Source organism: Gymnodraco acuticeps, unplaced genomic scaffold, assembly GCF_902827175.1.
Source record: "Gymnodraco acuticeps unplaced genomic scaffold, fGymAcu1.1, whole genome shotgun sequence".
Lineage (NCBI taxonomy): Eukaryota > Metazoa > Chordata > Actinopteri > Perciformes > Bathydraconidae > Gymnodraco > Gymnodraco acuticeps.
The window spans coordinates 1,149,823-1,171,834 of record NW_022992247.1 but is presented as its reverse complement, the minus strand read 5'-3'; the positions used below and the strand labels follow the sequence as shown (position 1 = coordinate 1,171,834).

Genomic DNA, 22,012 nt, shown 5'->3' with positions numbered 1-22,012 from the left:
GTGTGTGTGTGTGTGTGTGTGTGTGTGATCGATCGTTGGAGCTATGTGCAACTCAAGGCATATGCTCGAATGGGAGCTGCCTGGACGCTGCAATCATGTTGCGCACTATCCGTGCTGAGTGTGCTGACTTTCCGTACAATGTCCCACTGTCTGGCTTCCTGCATAAAGTCAAGTGCTCAGCGCAGTTGTGGCGAAATGTCGCTCCTCTGTTTTCATTTAAACAGCTCCTTATATCCGTTAGCGCAGCTAGCTAGCACCAGATGCTAACAACAACAATGCACGTAAGGTCTCCCGGTCCTCCAGATGGCCAGTCGGTGCCTGCCGGTGAGCGTGGAAGTGTGGTCTGCCACAAGCGGGCAGCAGGAGCGGGGCTGTCTGCATCAGCTTGTAGATGGTATTTTAAACTCGATGCGCTCTGAAACTACGGGGCGGCCGAGGAAAAAAAATACACATGCGTTAATCGCGTTAATTTTTTTTTGACAGCCCTAATTAAAATGCAATATAAACGAAAGTGCCATAATATTTGTTGTGCAAACATTAACATGAATATTGCTATGTCCTCTGTTCAGTCTGCTCCCAACTGTATTCTCTCCCCTTATTCACCACTGTTCCTATTCTTGCTCTGCTTTTTAGGGCCCAGGAAACAGATGAAGAGGTATCTAGGTATTAGTATCTCTATGGCTCTGGCTTCTCCATGTTTGTGATTGGTCAAATGTTGCTAACCCCACCCCTTTTGTGAACGCGGCAACTAGATAGGGCAAAGCTGTCTTGAGTTAACGTGCTGATAACCAGCGTTGTAGGACTGCTTAGCGAGAGCGCGTTTGTTTTGTATTAGGTAAACCGGGTAACTCAAACATATCCATGTTATGTTGAACCGGCTTCGTCGTACAGGCCTCGGGTCACACATGATCCGTGTTCATTTATAACTGGCATTGTAGTATTCATTGTCCTTATTATTCTTCATTTACTTTTGTGTTTAATAGGTTTTCTACTCGGCAACTCAATTCAAACCTCTGTTTCTGACAGTCTGCTGTACCCGGATTCCTCCCACTAGAACTACATCTATTTGCTTTGAATGTGTGCTGATTTAAAAATGTAATTATATTGTGGTATTCTGTGTACAAATTATATTAAATGCAAGGAAAGGAGCATTTCGTTTAAATAGATTTGGTTCAACAGCAAAAAAAAGCTGTTAAATATAAAATATTATTTGACAAGGACTTCATAACATTTATGTTATTTAATCTGCATTCCTCAATTATGACCACTAGATGGCAGAAAACACAATAAACACAGTCAAATAAAAAGACACCGAGCCATGACAAACACAACCTTCAGTTTACATGACTAGAGGCTGCTGCTTTCTGACGATGCAGCCATCTTTACATGAGCGCCACTGGTAGCAAAAGGAAACTAAGGATCTCAGTAATAAGGTAAGTAAGCTTCTCAGAAGTGTTAACGCTTATTAATGTTGTCTTTACTTTAATCATCTTTTATCTATTTTTTTTCCACAGTGAGGAAACATATAATGTGCTGATCAGATTATATGTTAACAGATTTTCAGGAAATCAAACAGCATGAGATTGTAAAATGGCAGCTTTAATTGGCAAATAGGTAGGAACTCAACAACACTTTAAACAAGTTCAAATGTTACTGTATGAAAGCCAGCATATAGACAGAATATATTGTCACTGAATGGATACAAACAAATGATTCGTGCAAACATAAAACTGCTTCAACATAGCAATATAAAACATATTCAAACCACATGCATTTGTATGAAAAGTACTTATCATATAGACAGTGTTGATGGCAAGTAGTGGTAATAGTGAATTAGTATTTATAAGATAGTGTAGTATTGTCTGAATTGCAGTTAGAGAGAAGAGGAAAAGACTCAGTGCTTTCTCTTTTACAGAAGTGTATATCCATGTTGTGTATGCACCCCCATCACTAGCTACACTCCTTCATGGGTGCAGCCCCTAGTGGAGCTTTGCAGGGCCACAGGAGAGAGTCCTGTAGAGTTTAGAGGCAGCAGGGCCACAGGAGAGAGTCCTGTAGAGTTTAGAGAGTCCTGTAGAGGTTAGAGAGTCCTGTAGAGGTTAGAGAGTCCTGTAGAGGTTAGAGAGTCCTGTAGAGGTTAGAGAGTCCTGTAGAGGTTAGAGAGTCCTGTAGAGGTTAGAGAGTCCTGTAGAGGTTAGAGAGTCCTGTAGAGGTTAGAGAGTCCTGTAGAGGTTAGAGAGTCCTGTAGAGGTTAGAGAGTCCTGTAGAGGTTAGAGAGTCCTGTAGAGGTTAGAGAGTCCTGTAGAGGTTAGAGAGTCCTGTAGAAGTTAGAGAGTCCTGTAGAGGTTAGAGAGTCCTGTAGAAGTTAGAGAGTCCTGTAGAGGTTAGAGAGTCCTGTAGAGTTTAGAGGCAGCAGGGCCACAGGAGAGAGTCCTGTAGAGGTTAGAGAGTCCTGTAGAGGTTAGAGAGTCCTGTAGAGGTTAGAGAGTCCTGTAGAGGTTAGAGAGTCCTGTAGAGGTTAGAGAGTCCTGTAGAAGTTAGAGAGTCCTGTAGAGGTTAGAGAGTCCTGTAGAGTGTGGAGGCAGCAGGGCCACAGGAGAGAGTCCTGTAGAGTGTGGAGGCAGCAGGGCCACAGGAGAGAGTCCTGTAGAGTGTGGAGGCAGCAGGGCCACAGGAGAGAGTCCTGTAGAGTGTGGAGGCAGCAGGGCCACAGGAGAGAGTCCTGTAGAGTGTGGAGGCAGCAGGGCCACAGGAGAGAGTCCTGTAGAGTGTGGAGGCAGCAGGGCCACAGGAGAGAGTCCTGTAGAGTGTGGAGGCAGCAGGGCCACAGGAGAGAGTCCTGTAGAGTGTGGAGGCAGCAGGGCCACAGTAGCTGCTGCACAGCTTCCTGGTGATTAGGTTAAGATCTTGAACGCTCCGCCATCGAGGGGGGACACCATGAGCCGGGCCGAGCCGGGGGAGTGGAGGGGCCGCCACATGTTCCTCCAGATGACGGTGATGAGGCGGGAGATCAGCAGCACACAGGCCAACACCAGCAGAACCACTGATGGACACATAAGGGATAAATAAAACCAAATCATTGGCTGTCAGTAGGGATGCTCCAATCGGCAATTTTGGGGCCGATCGCCGGAATCAGTATCGGCCGATACCGATCCGATCGAGTGGGCCTATGGGGATCTTCCATTTAAAGTGATGTTTAAAGCGCTTTGAGCACCAGGAAAAGCACTTTATAAATGTAATGTATTATTAAAACTTAGTTAATGGGGCTCATTCACTGGAGCTTCTACAAACAACAACCAACATAATTTTTACATTCAAATGATGTACATTATTCAAGTTTACATTAACTTTGGATAATAACACGGGAGAAATGAGCGGAAGCGCTCTGGAGGCAATTTTTATATAACATTAGAAAGACTGATTCTTACATTATAAGCTTATTGTGCTCATTTTATGTTGATGTGACTTTGGAATAAATAGACAACATCACCAATCCCAAGGTTTGATGGATTGGAAACTAATGTTTTTAGCCTGCAATACAGAGCAGCAAGGTCAGATGCAGACACTGGAAGAATTCTCTCTCTCTATATATATATATATATATATATATTCACTGCAGAAAGGGGCTGGTTATTATGGTAAACTCACCCATGAACACAGAGTTTGGAGTGGGATCATCGGGGTTAAAATGTTTGAAGACGTTTCCGACCAGAGCCAAGATCACCACCGGGTAAACCGTCAGGATGTTACGCACCCAGCGGTCCAGCAGCCAGTTCTCCATCAGGAACCTACACACACACACAGTAAAAACTAAACAGAGCATCTAGTGTTTGTTGCAAAGGATCAGATGTTCTCTTCTCTTAGAGCTGTACTGTTCTGTAGCTAATACTTTAAGTGTGAATCTATACGCCTACTGTAATAGAACAATATTATACTCACTTACTTTAATAATATCATTGTGTGATTCTTATTTGCTAATGTTAATCTATATTCACTACTTTCACTTCTTAGCTAAGCTTGGGAAAATTCCTTATTAAGATTTGTTGCAATGTTGTTAGTTACACTCTTCAACCAGCAGCGCCAGATTCATTTCAGAAGTGGGGGGGCCAAAAAGTGCGTGTGTATGTGACAGCCTACTTGCCAACCCTCCAGATTTTCGCGGGAGACTCCCGTTTTCCTCCCGGGGTCATATTTATCCCGCATTTCTGACTAAATCTGATTTGTTTCATTCTAACATAACGCACCAAATGTTACTGTTTTTTTTTTACAGTCTCTGCGGCCGCAGAGCTGCTGCTGGGGTTCATCTGGCTGCGCTGGTTCTATGGTTGAAGGACCAGGCTCTGGAGCTGGTTCTATGGTTGAAGGACCAGGCTCCGGAGTTGTGGATGTCAGGGATGTGACATTCAAGTTGTTGAATTTCAGCTTAGTTTGACTATATTTTGTTTTCTTATGCGCCGGTTCTTCTGACATGTTTGCAAGTTTATCTATCTAGGTTAACGGCTGACACACTGAACAACGTAACACATAACGTAAACAACGTAACAAATAAACACATCTAAGCTTTGTTATTGGTTGTAATGTACATGGATACATTTGAATGGTGTGACAATGTCCTATTTGATTGGATTAAAATGTACATATTCTTCCTGTTATGTCTGCCTGCTGTATTTTACCTAATGCAAAGTGACCTGCTCCATCGAAATCAGTCACATTGACCCGAAGACACATTTTGAGTTGTATACACTGTTGGAAAGAGGAGATTCCTAGCTTTCTAATGATATCAAGATTGTTTTTGTACTATATTAAGCAAAATATGTCACATTATATAATGACTGTCACAGAGTCATCATTTTGAGAAAAAGGCCTTTAAAGTGTCCTCTTCTCTGGATCGATCTGATTGATTATTAGCGGAGCAAATGATCAAAGTACGGAGGGAAGATATTTTCGTTTGGATTACTGGTCTGGGGGGAGCTCGCGAGTGTGCGTGTGTATACGTGTGTGTGTTTGTGTATTTTTGCGTTTGTTTCCCGGGGAAAACTCTCAGGAGAAACACCGGTTGTTGTTATGCTTGCTGTGACGTCAAGTTACTCCGTTCTCCGCTTGTAATTATGCCGTTAAAAGCTTCAAAGCTGTATTTATCATCTGAATTTGCCGAAACAAGTTTAATATTCTGAAAGCCAAGACTTTGTTTATTTGAAATCAGATGAAAACAAACTGTAACGGACCCTGCGGTGTTATCTATGATTACTATGCCTTACATTCATAATGTCAGCGGAGGAAGCGGCGCTGTGGAAGAGCAGAGTGGCGAGTGATAGGCGAGCTGTGTTCTTCCCTTTACAAGCTTCAAAAATGCCTGTAGCTAATGAGATTGAATATAACAATCAACAATAACAAAATATACACAGCTAGATCAGATGGCGTTCTTTTTAGATGCGACTTTAGAGTAGAGGGCAATTATTGAAACGGGATGTGTACAGTGTTCCGCGGCATCCGTGTACAGTGTTCCGCGGCATCCGCCGTAAAGTGGGGGGGCCAATGCCCCCCCCCCGCTTCCGGCGCCCTTGCCTTCAACTCAGGTGAACTGAGAACATCCTGATACGGCCTCCCTAACTCCCAGAATGCTCCTTTGTTATCACCAAGCTTCACCCCTCCCTTTCTCCTCTCTCCGTTTGAATATGAAACCCAAACTCTACTCTTCGTCTTTCACTCACAGACTGTATGCTCTCTGTATGACTGACTGAACTTTCTGGCAAGAAATAAAATACGACAGACAGCTGAATGGTTTGATTCTCTATCCACATTTGATAAATAAATTTCCATCCCACTACTGCCTGAATCTGCTTTATGTTTTCACTTTATTTAATTTTTTTTGTATGATTTATTTATGAGATTTTGAGCACAACAGACATACAATACACCTCCTACATGGAGTGAGATTGATACACAGTTGAATACTGTGGAACAAGGTATCAACAAAGAGACAGTTTGTCATATCTTATAGAATTTCTGTTCCGAGAAACGAAGAGTGTATTTCATCTTCTCCAGTCTCATAAAATGAAGGGCATCCTTTATCCATTGAGAATGACGGGGGGGGGGGGGGGGGGGGGGGGGGGGGGGGGGGGCAAGGGCCTTTCTACCGCAGCAGAATGGCACGTCTTGCTAACAATGTGAGAAAGGCAACAAGCTCAGCAAAATAGGACAGCAGTGAGAGGCCAGTGGGTAGGACACCAAACAGGGCGAGTAATGGTGAGGGTCGGATATTGGCAGATGTGATGGATGAGAGGGAGTCAAAAACACAAGCCCAGAAAGGAGCAAGGGTGGGGCAATACCAGAACATATGACTGAGATTGGCTGGTCCTTGATGACATTTGTCACAGTTTGGGTCAATGTCAGGGTAGATATGAGCTAACCTACATTTAGACCAGTAAACTCTGTGGACCACTTTGCACTGTAAAACTCCATGGCGAGCACAGATAGACGATGAGTGGACCCACCTCAGAGCATGCTCCCAGGTGGCAGGGTCTATATCCTCACCAAGCTCCTCAGACAAAGCATTACACAAAAAATCAGAGGTTGTTAACTGATTTTTGAGAAGAGTATTATACAGTATGGAAATTGAACCTTTGCGATTAGGGTTAACATCAAGTATTGTATCAACAAGAGTAGAAGGAGGGAGGGCAGGGAAGCCAGGAAAATGATTGTGAACAAAATTGCGGACTTGCAAATATCTAAATAAATGAATGCGCTGCAAATTGAAAGCTTGAGTTAGCTGGTCGAAGGAAGCAAATATGCCACTGATGTAAAGCTGTTTTATTGAAACAATCCCTAGGTCTTTCCAGATCAAAAAAGCCCTGTCAATGACTGATGGAGTAAACAGAGGGTTAGAATGTACTGGGGCAGAGACAGGTGTTATCTGTAGCCCAAAGTGCTGCCTGAACTGATTCCAAATTTTAAGGCAGCTTTTCACTACAACACTCCTGGAGTGTGAAGTTGGTGACGATGTTGGGGGGAGGCACAGCAGGGACAACAGAGAAGAGGGACTACATGAGGCTTCTTCAACCTGCAGCCATGATGGAGGCTGGCTGCTGGTGTGACACCAGTACAATATTGTTCTAATGTTTGCAGCCCAATAGTAAAGCAAGAAGTTGGGTAGAGCAAGGCCACCCAACTGTTTAGGCTTTTGTAAAATGTCTTTTTTGATTCTAGGGGTGCTTTTGTTCCAAATCAAATTGTGAGATTACGCTATCAAGAGAGTGGAAAAAGTGTTTGGGGAGGAAAATAGGTATACTCTGGAATAGATATAAGAACTTGGGCAGCACATTCATTTTAATACAATTTATACGACCAGCGAGAGACAGAGGACCAACGATGGATGTCTTGGGACAGCCTAGCTAAGAGAGGGGAAAAGTTACGTTCAAATAGTTCCGAATAGTTTTTAGTTACACATACACCCAAATATTTAAAGTGCTCCAGCGATGTTCTGAATGGTAACTCGGAGAGGGGATGGGCTATGGCTGCCGCATTAACTGTCACAAGTTCGCTGTTATGCAGATTCAATTTATAACCTGAGATTTGCCCAAATTCTTTCAACACGGTCAGTACAATAGGGATAGATTTGTCTGGGCTAGAACGAAAGACCAGGAGGTCATCGGCGTACAGGGATAGTTTATGTTCCATGCGACCTCTTGAGATGCCCAACATCTGACTGGCCCTAAGAGCTACTGCTAGAGGTTCAATGGCAAAAAGTAATGGAGAGAGTGGACAGCCCTGTCGGGTACCACGGTTGAGGGAGAAATAGTCATTATTTGTGCGAACACAAGCAAGGGGGGATGTATACAAAAGCTTAATCCAAGATATAAGTGTATCGCCAAAGCCAAAACATTTCAGTGTGTAAAACAGGTAGGGCCACTCCACACGATCAAATGCCTTTTCAGCATCCATTGAGATGACCAGCTCCGGGTCGTCAGAGGTGGTTGGTGAATACAGAATATCAAACAGTCGTCTGACATTGTGAAAGGAATGTCTGTTCTTTATAAACCCTGTTTGGTCTGCAGAGATGATAGTTGGCAGGACACACTCCAGCCGCCTAGCCAACATTTTAGCCAGTATTTTGACATCAGCACAAAGCAGAGAGATAGGGCCAGTGGCGACTGGTCATTAGGGGTAGGTGGGGCACAGCCCCACCTAGTGTCAGCAGAAAGTATTAAAATAATGATTACAACAAAATGCAAAACATTTATTAAAAAATATAAAAAATATATTTTAAGATATATGTTTAATCATCTGATTCGTCTGTACATTGCTGTTTTAGTATGTGTTCTTCTAATTAGTGTCTACAGTGTGTGCCTATTGAGCTGTTTAGAGCCATGTGGGACAAAACCCGATCCTGCCCCTCCCTCTCGCTGTCTAAGTGAACGCTGACTGTAAAAACTACACTGCGCATGCTCAGAGTATTGTCCTATTTAATGTGTGTGGCAAACAAATAATGACCATAGGGCCATAGAGCTGCCATCCCCACCATACGTCATCTCACATAATTCAGAGCTGATTGGCTGTAAGTACGTGTGCCGCGAAAAGTGTGGTGTGTGAAGAGGAGGAGAGAGACGCGTCCTAAAACCAGGAAGTAAGCTGCGCATGGCTTCCCTCCACAAAAAAGCAATGAGATTTCTCCATAGGATTTTAGAAAATAGCTCAAAATAAGATCTGTGGGAAACGTAGCGGTTAGATACATGTACGTTTTGTTCAGCTGGATAATATCCACATGTCTACCCTACTTTTATCAATTTCGAATCATAAATCCATCATTTAGATTTATGATAGACTTTTGAAACTACAAGAAGATAAGGAGGACTTTTACAAAAAAGTAATAGAGATTTTTGTCCAGAAGGATAGGCAAATGGACTTCATCTTCAAGTCAAGGTAAGACCACCATTTTATTGAAAATGGGATCTTACTAAGAGAGAACAATTCAATATTTAAATGATAAAATTACATTTTTTGGGTATCCTTCTGTTGAACTGTCGATTTAAAATTAATTGAAGCATCAGACTAAAAAAGCTTTTGAAAATAATATTATGTTTTGATTTAGGTCAAAATATAATATTTGTAAACCTGAAGAGTCAGTGCCAGTGCCTCACCAGCCATGAACCTCACTGCAGAAGCTTATATATAGACATCTGAGTTTTTGTGCCCCACCACTTTTGTACATATAGAAACGCCACAGGGCGATAATTACTACAAGACAATGGGTCTTTATCCTTTTTCAATATGAGAGAGATAGTAGCCTGACGCAGAGTGAGAGGAAGTGAGCCATTTTGCAGCGATTCCTTGAACATGTTAAGTAGAAGCGGTGAAAGTGTATCTGCAAATGTTTAAAAAAAATTCAGCAGGGAAACCGTCAGGGCCAGGACTTTTCCCATTCTGCATAAACATTAAAGCACTCCTAAGTTTGTCTATTGTAAATGGTGCATCCAGATTAGATGCCACTTCAGAGTTGATAGAAGGGATATCTAAGGAACTAAAAAAGTGTTTGTACTGCGTTTCGTTGTCTGGGCACTCAGAGTATAATGACGCATACAAATCCCTGAACTGACCGTTAATGGATTGAGGGTTAATGGTTGGTCCAATATCTGTGTTAATTTGGGCAATGTGCAATGATGAGGAGGATTGCCTAATCTGGTGAGCAAGCAACCTACTTGGTTTATCTCCAAATTCCTAATAATTATTGCGTGTTTTTAACAGGGACTGTGCTGTTTCGTTGGAGGTCAGAATGTCATATTCCGCCTTTTTTGTGAGTAAGTCTTTGAAAAGATCAGCATCAGGTGTGTCTACACACTTTGACTGCAGATCTGCTATATCCTTGGAGAGAGTGGCCTTGTTTTCCATAGCAATCTTTCTCTGATAAGCAGAGTAAGATATTATTTCTCCTCTTAAGTAAGCTTTACATGACTCCCATATGGCTGTTGCAGATATATCTGGATTGACATTGGTAGATGTGAAAAGATCAATACGACTGTTAATTGTGTTAATAAAGTTGGTGTCAGAAAGTAGCAATGAATTAAAGCGCCAGGGAGAGCGGGAAAGCGTGGGAAGGAGACATCCATGACGATCATTGCATGATCTGAAATTACAATGGGACTGTAGGAACACGACATGACAGAGGAGAGGAGTTTACTATCAATGAGAAAGAAATCTATTCGTGAGAACGTTCCATGAACAGGAGAGAAGAATGAGAACTGCTTGGTGCTAGGATTAAAAAAGCGCCAGGCGTCTGAGACGGCATATTGTTCCATGAACAGCTGGATTACTTTAGATTATTTAGATGAAGCATAAGGCCTGTTGGATGAGCGATCAAGCAAGGAATCAAGACAGCAGTTGAAGTCACCACCAAGGATAAGCTGATGAGAGTTTAGGTCCGGGAGAGAGAAAAAAAAGTTCTTAAAAAAATTCTCATTATCCCAATTTGGGCCATACACATTTGCCAATGTTCTCTGAAGAACCAGCACCTTACCGTGGTAGAGAGGTTTGTGTGCCCTGATGAACATGGGGGCTGTGTTGTCTGGAACCTTGTGTTCCTGGTAGGGTCTCCCATGGCAAATTGGTCTCAGGCAAGGGGCCAGACTAAGATTGGTTCAAAAGACCTCATGAAAGACGATACAATAAGTGAGGATGCCCGGGGTCCCCTTCTGGAGCCAGGCCCAGAAGGAGGACTCGTCTGCGAGCGTCTGGTGGCCGGGCTTGCCACGGAGCCCGGCCGGGCCCAGCCCGAAAAGGCAACGTGGGCAACACCTCCGCTTCTCCGTCCCACCACCTACGGGAAACAGCGATGGGGTCGGGTGCGCTGCCAGAAGGGTGGCAGTGAAAGCGGAGGGTCTCGACGGACCAGACCCGGGCGACAGAAGCTGGCTTTGGGGACGTGGAACGTCACCTCTCTGGGGGGGAAGGAGCCGGAGCTTGTGCGGGAGGTGGAGCGTTACCAGTTGGATCTGGTTGGGCTCACCTCTACGCACAGCATCGGCTCTGGAACCTTACTTCTGGATAGGGGTTGGACTCTATTCTTCTCCGGAGTTGCTCAAGGTGTGAGGCGCCAGGCGGGTGTGGGGATACTCACAAGTCCCCGGTTAGGTGCTTCGTTGTTGGAGTTTACCCCAGTGGACGAGAGGGTCGCCTCCCTACGCCTGCGGGTTATGGGGGGGAAAACTCTGACTGTTGTGTGTGCTTATGCACCCAACAGCCGTTCAGAGTATACAGCCTTCTTGGAGACCCTGGAAAGAGTCCTGTATGGGGCTCCTGAAGGGGACTCGTTAATCTTGCTGGGAGACTTCAACGCACATGTGGGCAATGATGTTGACACTTGGAGGGGCGTGATTGGGAGGAACGGCCCCCCTGATCTGAACCGGAGTGGTGGTTTGTTACTGGACTTCTGTGCTGTTTGGCCATAACAAACACCATGTTCGAACATAAGGATGCTCATAAGTGTACGTGGTACCAGAGCACCCTAGGCAGAAGGTCCATGATAAATTTCGTTATCGTATCATCGGACCTGAGGCCGTATGTTTTGGACACTCGGGTAAAGAGAGGGGCGGAGTTGTCAACTGATCACCATCTGGTGGTGAGTTGGGTCGAGTGGCGGGGGAAGCCTCTGGATAGACCTGGTAAGCCCAAACGTGTAGTTCGGGTGAACTGGGAACGTCTGGAGGAGGCCCAAGTTCAGGAGGCCTTCAACTCACACCTCCGGCGGAGCTTTTCGGGCATTCCTGTGGAGGTTGGGGACATTGAACCAGAGTGGTCGGTGTTCAAAGCCTCTATTGCCAAAGCCGTGGCGGGGAGCTGTGGTCTCAAGGTCCTAGGTGCCTCAAGGGGCGGTAACCCTCGAACCTCCTGGTGGACACCGGTGGTCAGGGAAGCCGTCCGACTGAAGAAGGAGGCCTTCAGGGATTTGTTATCCCGGGTGACTCCCGAGGCAGTTGCAAGGTACCGACAGGCCCGAAGGGCAGCAGCCTCATCCGTGGCCGAGGCAAAGCAGCGGGTGTGGGAGAAGTTCGGAGAAGACATCAATCAATGTTTATTTATATAGCCCAATATCACAAATGTTACATTTGTCTCAGTGGACTTTACAGTTTGTACAAAATATCAGTATGACAATACGACACCCTCTGTCCTTAGACCCTCACATCGTACAAGGAAAAACTTCTGAAGAAAACCCACAGTTTAAAGGGAAAAATGGGAGAAACCTCAGGGAGAGCAACAGAGGAGGGATCCCTCTCCCAGGACGGACAGACGTGCAATAGATGCCGTGTGTAAATTGAAAAGACAATACATTTGCAACATAGGTAGTCCAAGACATGGAGAAGGACTTTCGGGCGGCACCAAAGTTGTTCTGGAAAACTGTCCGACACCTCAGTAGGGGAAAGCAGGGAACCATCCAAGCTGTGTACAGTAAGGATGGGACGTTGTTGACCTCAACTGATGGAGTGTTCGGGCGTTGGAAGGAACACTTTGAGGAACTCCTGAACCCGACAACTCCGCCCTCTATGTTAGAGGCAGAGCTGGAGTATGACGGGGGATCAACACCAATCTCCCGGGGGGAGGTCACTGAGGTCGTCAAACAACTCCACAGTGGCAAAGCCCCGGGGGTGGATGAGATCCGCCCGGAAATGCTGAAGGCTCTGGGTGTTGAGGGACTGTCATGGTTGACACGTCTCATCAACGTTGCGTGGAAGTCGGAAACAGTACCGAAGGAGTGGCATACCAGGGTGGTGGTTCCCCCTTTTAAAAAGGGGGATCAGAGGGTGTGTGCCAATTACAGAGGCATCACACTACTCAGCCTCCCCGGGAAAGCTTACTCTAAGGTACTCGAAAGGAGGGTCAGGCCGATTGTCGAACCTCAGATTGAGGAAGAACAATGCGGATTCCGTCCTGGTCGTGGAACGACGGATCAGCTTTTTACTCTCGCAAGGATCCTGGAGGGGGCCTGGGAGTACGCTTATCCGGTCTACATGTGTTTTGTAGACTTGGAGAAGGCGTATGACCGAGTTCCCAGGGAGTTACTGTGGGAGGTGCTGCGGGAGTATGGGGTGAGGGGGTCTCTACTCAGGGCCATCCAATCTCTGTACTCCCAAAGCGAGAGCTATGTCCGGGTCCTCGGCAGTAAGTCGGACCCATTTCCGGTGAGGGTTGGCCTCCGCCAGGGCTGCGCTTTGTCACCAATCCTGTTTGTAATATACATGGATCGGATTTCGAGGCGTAGTCATGGGGGAGGGGGTCTGCAGTTCGGTGGACTAAGGATTGCACCACTGCTTTTTGCAGATGATGTGGTTCTAATGGCTTCATCGGTCTGCGACCTTCAGCACTCACTGGATCGGTTCGCAACCGAGTGTGAAGCGGCTGGGATGAGGATCAGCACCTCCAAATCTGAGGCCATGGTTCTCAGCAGGAAACCGATGGACTGTCCACTCCAAGTAGGGAATGAGTCCTTACCCCAAGTGAAGGAGTTCAAGTATCTCGGGGTCTTGTTCTCGAGTGAGGGAACAATGGAGCGTGAGATGGGCCGGAGAATCGGAGCAGCGGGAGCGGTACTGCAGTCGCTTTACCGCACCGTTGTGACGAAAAGGGAGCTGAGCCAGAAGGCAAATCTCTCTGTCTTCCGGGCCATTTTCGTTCCTACCCTCACCTATGGTCATGAAGGATGGGTCATGACCGAAAGAACGAGATCGCGGATACAAGCGGCCGAGATGGGTTTTCTCCGCAAGGTGGCTGGTGTCTCCCTTAGGGATAAGGTGAGAAGTTTGGTCATCAGGGAGGGACTCGGAGTTGAGCCGCTCCTCCTTTGCGTCGAAAGTTGGAGCCAGTTGAGGTGGTTCGGGCACCTAGTTAGGATGCCACCTGGGCGCCTCCCTAGGGAGGTGTTCCAGGCACGTCCAGCTGGGAAGAGACCAAGGGGTAGACCTAGGACCAGGTGGAAGGATTATATCTCTTCGCTGGCCTGGGAGCGCCTTGGGATCCCCCAGTCAGAGCTGGTTGATGTCGCCAGGGAAAAGAAAGTTTGGGGCTCTCTGCTGGAACTGCTACCCCCGCGACCCGACCACGGATAAGCGGGAGAAGATGGATGGATGGATGGACATTTGCCAACACCAGGTTATTAGCCCCAATTCTACCTGTAACAATTATAAAGCGTCCATTAGGGTCTGAAATGACAGTGGACATTGAGAAGGGAATTGATTTATGAATTAGAATTGCAGCCCCGCGTGCCTTGCTTGAAAATGAGGAGTGGTAAAGTTGGCCAACCCAACCTCTCTTAAGTTTAACGTGATCTAACGGCTTAAGATGGGTCTCTTGTAAAAAGGCTATTTTAGTGTTAAGGAATATAAGATGGTTGATCACTTTGTTACGCTTAACAGGAGAGTTAAGACCTCTAACATTCCAACTAGTGAATCGAACTGCACCGCATGGTGCAGACAATGAGACTGTACTAGCCATATGCAGGGATTGACGGTATGGTTGGAGATGCATCCTCCATAAATGCCCCCACCCATCCCCACCTAAGACTCAGAGCCAGAACCAGAGAGAGAGCCATATGGATTGTAGCAGTAGCACATAGATAATAGTAGAAAAATACAGTAACAGACCGCACAATAAAACAACTCAAAAAACAGTGACAAAAACACCCCACAAGCAACCCACACTCCAACCCCAAACCCCACGCTGCTGCAAGAAGCAACAGCGTGAAACTCACTGATCCACTGATCAGCATAATTTGCTACTTCCTAAAATCCATCACGCTGATCCCACGACTTAATAAACTTCAAGAAAAGCATTGTATCTTAACCTCAAAATCCACATAAAAAACGAGTATAATAGGCATTCCCATGAATTGTTTTGAACACATGTCTGCCTGTGAAAACGTGTCAGTCTGTTGGAAATACAATGAAACAGTGTAACACAAACACTAAACATGTCAGCCTATTAGAAATATGAAACTCTTTGATGAGACAGTGGAACATGAATATCAAACGTTTATACTCTTAACAATAGGCTACTGTAGACAGCCCGTAGCTGTGGAGATAACATTTGGGAAGGTGTACGCCAACCGCAAACTGCAATCAACGCTAGCGCACAGCCGGCATTTATGATGGGGAAAACGCTAAAATGGAAAGAGCGCGCCTCGCCATCAGGCACGTAATATTGACATTAACGATAGCGTTATTGTACATAAGTCACTGGCTTACTTGTTCAAGTTCTGTAGAAACTTGTCAGCCTCCAAAACAGACCGGATCCATGTCTTCTCGCCGTTGGGGAGGGTAATACGGAGCTTGGCTGGATACAGGAGAGCCGGTCTGTACCCGCGCTTGTAGAGTTCCGCCATGGAGCTTTTGTACTCTCCTTCAACACATCGCTGCTGTAATCCTCGTAAAGTCGGATCTTGTGCTCCTTGTAGAACAGCTCACCACGTCTACGAGCCTCACGGATGAGCAGGTCCTTCACTTGGAAGCGGTATAGGCGTACGATGACAGGTCGTGGCTTATCTCCTGCAGCAGGCTTGGGTGCGAGGCTCCGGTGGGCACGATCGAGCTCAGGTGGTGAAGAAAGGACCTCCTTGCCAAAGACATCCACAAGTAGTTGGGAAAAAAACGCGGTTGGTCGTGGACCTTCAAGTGATTCAGGTAGGCCAATAATCCTGATGTTTTGGCGCCTGCTGCGCCCCTCCAGGTCGGCTAGCTTAGTTTTCAGCAACACGTTATCTTGTTGGAGGGAAGAACATGCATTCTCTAAATGTTGGAGACGACGGTCCACCTCATTAGAGTTGTCTTCCAGAGAGCCGATCCTTTCCCCATGGCCCGCTAGTCGAGTTCAAGCCGTCCAGTGTCGTTGTCAGCGCCTCAAAAGATGAGTCGGCAGATATTGCTTTCCTGTGCTCAGCTAACAGGGAGCTAAGTTCTGCTAGCGTAACACTAGCAGACGAGGAAGACGGGTCTTTATCCTGCTTGCTTTTCGTTTTAGACATTGTCGAGGCCAAAAAGGTGGTCAGCACAGTTACACTAAACTTTTGAAAACAAAAATACTTAATGAGAAGTTTAAAAGGTAAATCTGAAAGTTAAGTCGTGGGAGCCTGCACGTCTACTCCGCACACCTCATACCGGAAGTTCCCATGGTTTTCACTTTCTTTGGTTCATTTGTTCTGTTTTTAATTCAGTAGGTGAACCTATATGTTCATAAAATAGTGTGTGTGAGCTTAACTGCATTAAACTAAAACTGAGCTCAGATTGTATTTCTGCTTTTTTAAACTGCAGTATGTGCTCATGTGTTTCAGTGTTGGCGTATAGGCTGCTGCCTGAATCTGCCGAGTGAAAGACAGCTTTTCCTAGTGGCGAGCCGTCAGGGCCCTCTAGGCCCTCTCTGAGGGCCTAAAATATTCTACAAAATAATATTTAAAAACATTAAACAAAAAAAATTGTTTTACCAACATAACTTGATTTAATTGTATTTAAAATAACATTTCCAAAGAAATAAATCCTTCGAATCTGCCTATTCAGTTTCTGTGAAGGGTTAAATTAAAGAAACTCGTCTCTGCGAGTTACTGTGAAGAGAGGAGCTGATTGGTGGTCCTGTTGTAAATTCACAGAGGGCCCAGACAGTACAATTGACCAATCATATCTTCCCTCTAAATGGGTGGGTTTTATTATCGTGGACTTTATGACAAGTTCCGCCCGCTGTGAAGCTGTTCCTGTTTCCATAGCAAAACCAACTTCCTGTCAACAGCATAAACTTGTCTTCAAAATAAAAGCATGTCTATACAAAATAGGAAGCCAAGCCAAATTACATTTAAGACATACAACTGCAACAAAAGTAACACACACAATGCAATATCCTTTTCAATTTCAAAGAACACAAATTGGGTTATTTACAGGTGTTGTTTTGTGGTAGAGGGTTGCTTTCATTGATGCGTTTTGCACCCCGGGCCGTTGTTTTGATATTCCGCTGAAGTACACGCTGTGACGTAATAACGCAATTCATTTTTTTCCGAGGGAAGGGGTGGGGGTCAGAGGGCCTAGGTATAAAAGTCATGGCCCGCCACTGCCTATCAATAAAATAATTTTGATCCTAAATATCTTGGTTTCTTCTTTTCTAAGGTCACATTGTTCTGTTGTCTTACATAATACACTCATGTTAGAAACATCTCATTGATAATTATCTTCTGTTGTATTTATTTGCATTGCATTTGATATTGAGGTAATCCAAAAGTAACTGAAAGTTATCAGGTTACATTACTTTATATCGTGATCCTCAGAAAAGGTTACTGATTACTTTTTTCCACAGGTAACTAGTAACAGTAGGGTCACTATTGAAATGACTTCGTCCAATCAGAGCCTACCATGCCACCACCTCTGCAAACAGGATGCAGAGAGACGCTGTCGCCGCGGTGCTCTTGGCCACGCCCCACAGGTGGAGAACCAATGAGAAGTTGATCAGAGACGCAATGGAAGTCCATGTGGTGTAGAGAGCCAAACCATTCTGGACCTGGATATGGGGAGCATTTATGAACAAAGAGATGACATCATTCTCATGGCACATTCTTAAAAATAGAGACTTCAGGGAATGAAGAGCAGCACTCACCAGGACCCTGAGGCAGAACAGGTCTTTGCGATGGTACGCCTGTAACCACAGCCCGTAGTAATCTGTGGCGAAGCAGCAGCAGAACAGAGCGGTGCAGCTGGTGATCACCATCAGGATCAATACAACCAGAGCTGCCAGTATCAACCTGCAGGGGGGGGGGGTCAATTCTAGGTCACATTCAGTGAGTTTGACTTCCCTAAAACTTTCAAATCGACGCAGACTTCATCAAAACCAGCCCACTGGGAATACAAATATTTCACATAAATGTATCCAGCATCCTCAATAATCAAAGCAAAACCACTCCAAAATTGTCCAAGCCATTTTTTAGCTATGGTCTGAATAGGCTTATAAATGCAACTTGTTTTAAGTTATAATCATTACGTTTTTATTTTAAAAATACTCTGTGCATGCCTTTTTACGTGATAGTGTTCAACTTTCTTCGTCTCTATACTCTGCTGTAACAAACTTAGATTCCCCCTAATAAAGGAATTCAGCTTCTGATTGTGCTAACTATGCTAATTTCCCTACATATAAAAGTTAGCATCCGACCCTTACTATACCTGAACATAACATAAAACTTTGGGGAAGTCATAATTTCCGGGTTCACAATAGGGCTCCATGAGCTGGCAGACACTACTTTGTTTCTTTTTGCAGTATTACTAATATTATCACCCCAAACCTTATTGTGTATCATAGATGAGGCTGACTGATTAACTCAAACCTGATTATGTTTGTAGATAACAAACAAGGCAACACATCCATTTGTAAATAAATAATAAAGATTTGTGCCTATGTGCTATATCAGATTCAACTTTCTTACAAACTGTTAAACTAACCTAAACTATATGACAGTGGTTTGTAGAAAACTGAAAAACGTTAATGTGTCAAATGTGGGAATACTGCCTGTAAAGCACTTCCCTACCTTGCATCATAGAACATTATTATTATCCACATTCTAATTGTGAAGAACTAACATGACAGCCAAGTAACTAACATACATTTCACAGCTTCCTGCAACAATACAGTTTGTACTAGGGCTTATATTTAGGAGTCAGAGCGAAGGAACTGTGAAAGTAACCGAAAGGATGCGTTTTTGAGGGCCTTAACGTTTTGCAAAAGTTGATTTAGTTTTTTGGCAGGACTGTAACATTTTTTTATATTTTATATCTGGCACAGATAATTCTGCCTCCTTCGCTTCACTATTGAGGGGAATGGAATTTGTATATGTTGTGTATATGGCATATACAGTATAGCACATATAAAGTATATATAGCATATAGCACAAACAAAACAGCAATGTGAATTCCACAAACAACCTCTATGGTTTTCTGGCTAATCGACAGTTTTCTGAGCAGTGGCTTTGGATACATTGTTTTATTAGTTTCTTCCGTAAATATATATTTTTTTTAATTGTGTTTTTAGATGTAATTTGATAATTCTGTGCGACAAATTAATTCTATTAATTTCCTCAGTACTGGGTGAGGCAGACCATTACAAAACAGATAGCTATTTAGGGGTGAACAAACACTTTAAGTAGAATATTTAGTTCATTCCATCATAAATCAACAGTACACTTAATTTACTCTTTTCATACTAATGTTTGCACTATCCTTAGTCCCTACTTACTTAATGTTGACTGGTTAAAGCTTACCTAACCCCCATGACAGTCACACTCTTTGTATTATAGCTTTTCAGTGGTTCTGTGCAAATATAAAAGTAAGAAGTATAGGTGTCAGACATACTCTCTGTCCCACAGCAGCAGCCAGATCATGTTCAGCACCAAGTTAGCCATCCAGCAGAAATAGAAGGTGTAGGGCAGCAGGCTCTGAGCCCAGGATCTATTCAGAGGAAGAGAGAGAGGGGGAGGGGGGGTCAGTTTCATCTGCACACAGCTCTCATCCGCATTATACATATGTTGATGTGGGCTTACCCTCTGAAGACATATGAAGTGGTGTATATGACCAGGAGGGTGAGCCAGGTGTAGATGACGCCCCAGATGGAGAAGGTCCAGCCAGCGGGGGTGATGTCCGTCTCATAGAGGGCGGAGACATTCCCTGTGGAGGAGTGGAAAGGACCTGGTGGACGGACACAGCATGAGAGGTTCCTGAAGGCCACAGTGATGTCATATCAGCATATACAGTGTGGGCATTGTCGTGTTCAAAGAGGAAAGGGAAAAAACCAACACCTGGAGGCTTCCAGGTGTTTTGTTTAGGGCTTCCTAAAAAAAAAAAGCAATGGGATTTTTCCAATGGATTTTTGTTTTGTTCAACAGGATAATCACCACTTTGTGATTTTTGGAACATAACAAAACAATTACCAGAAATACAACTTAACGTTTGGCTAGAAAACAAACTACATCAAGGCCGCATGACTCAACATCACCACCACTGAGCTAAAGGCGGTTTTTGTTTGGCAAGATGGCGTTTAGTGGCCTCATTTAAGATACTTGTTAGCAAATGCTGTTTTTATAACACATAGAAACTTTAGACATTCACCATTGGTTTATTTACTGACATATTTATGTTGTATGACGAAACGTGAAAATCTCTTCTGCTTGTGATAATCACAGACCTTATGTCAGACATCTAAGCAAAAATATGTTCAAAATCATGTTGAACATGAAACCACACATTGCAGCTTTAATGTAGTATTTTACTGATGTAGCTTAAATATGAGCTCCTTATTACCTTCTTTTTATTGAGTTACATAGCTTAGGTTAGGTGGCTCCTACTAAGTCTTAATTGTGAGATGATTAATAAAAAAAAGACGACTAGACAAACTGGTATGGTTTTGGAGACTTTTATAAAGTCTTTTAGCAATTTAGTACTTTTCCATTCAAGAGACATTTTTAGGGAAAATGTCTCTTGAATGGACAAATAATAACTTTAGACACATGACACATGACAAAAGGATGGTTACTGTGTCTTTGTAAGAGGACACAAGACGGAAAGTGTATTATACATCTAAAACAAGGAACTACATATGTTACAGTTGATAGTTCATAGGGATTGCTTTCAACAATGCAATGATGTGACATTAAAATACAGTTATATCCAATTAAAATATAAATTATGCCGAGAAAAACAGCAATATCAAAACTTGAGCCACTGATGACTTGAGAGAAAGGAATTTGATGTTTATGCCAACCTACATGGGTGTGCCCCTCGCCCCCCTCCATGGGCACCGGTGGGTTTCAGGACCAGATGTTACAAGCGCTCGTGCTTTCGTTCATTTGGACTGTTTATTTTTGTACAAAGTGGTTTAAAAGTTAAATGGTGTAAAATGTTTTGAATGCAGCGTGCAATACCACTGACGTTACATTTAGAGTTAAGTAAGAACACTTTTTTTTCATTTTGTTATTGGGGTGAACGGACTTTTTAACGCGGCGCAAGAGCATTCTCTCATCTCTGTGACTTATCCTTTCTACTGGAAACAAAACGCAAGCTCTTGAAATACAAATACAGAGTAGCGTATTTGATATATTTATACATCACTACTATACTTTGCCTCTAGTTAGTAGTTGGTCAAGCTAAAATAACGTCAAAGTTACACAAGCACTGTCATGGAAATAAGTGCTCATGTTTTTATGTAACGACAGCAACGACGCAACACAACATTAACTGGGAGTCTCCCTCCCAGTGAAAATGGTTTCGTAACCAGTTGGTGAGGAGAAAATATAAGTCCTTATTCCAATTTGAACATGTTACACACATTGTGACGTTAACGTTACAGTAAACGAGTGTCCGACGTTTTAGGTAACTTAACTTTGGCTGTAACGAAGCGCAAAACAAAACATTGAAGTGTCAGAACAAGGTTACTCAACTCACCCTTTCCCGCTCCAGCCAAAGCGTTGACAATTAAAACTGCAATGAACACCACCGTACATATGGTAATGAGTACAATTCGGTTCAAACTGTTGGTCCTCATGTTGGTGAGCTGCTTCTTCTTCTCCTCTGTTCTCCGCTGCTAGCTGCTGTTAGCTGACCGTCAGAGAGCAACACAAACCGTGACCAACTGATGCCTTCACGCACACTATGTAAACGCCCACACCCCTTGTACGCCTTCAACAAACGTCTCTATTGACTTAAGTGCTACGTTTTCATTTATATATTTGGCAGAAATTAGCCTGGTTGTGACCTCGAATGGCAGAGGGAAAGGCAAAGGAAGTAGGCCTACCCAATTAAAAGAAAAATAACTCCGAGAGAATCCGATTTAGGGGCGGACACATTATCTTTCACTCGTGTTAAGTCTATGCTTAATAGTGGGACAGGGTCCTTATAAACCAGCAGACTTTTCTTTGAAGATAAGGTTCCAGGGTGTCCCTTTGCTTGAAGCTGACACACCCTCTAACACCATCATTCCCTCACGTTCTCTCTCCAATACATCAGTGCTTCCATGT

At 44.1% G+C, this 22,012-nt stretch overlaps 1 protein-coding gene across 1 annotated transcript; it reads right to left on the bottom strand.

The window, feature by feature from the left end:
• Positions 1-1,578: 1,578 nt before the first annotated feature.
• On the bottom strand, positions 1,579-22,010 carry LOC117540018. The gene is made up of 8 exons (XM_034206408.1): positions 21,981-22,010; positions 21,441-21,576; positions 19,544-19,688; positions 19,356-19,451; positions 17,614-17,758; positions 17,372-17,517; positions 3,649-3,788; positions 1,579-3,043 (listed from the first exon to the last, which is right to left on the bottom strand). Exons 1-8 carry the CDS (start codon positions 22,008-22,010, stop codon positions 2,895-2,897), a joined length of 987 nt encoding a protein of 328 aa, XP_034062299.1. The 3' UTR covers positions 1,579-2,894.
• Between the last annotated feature and the right edge of the window lie 2 nt (positions 22,011-22,012).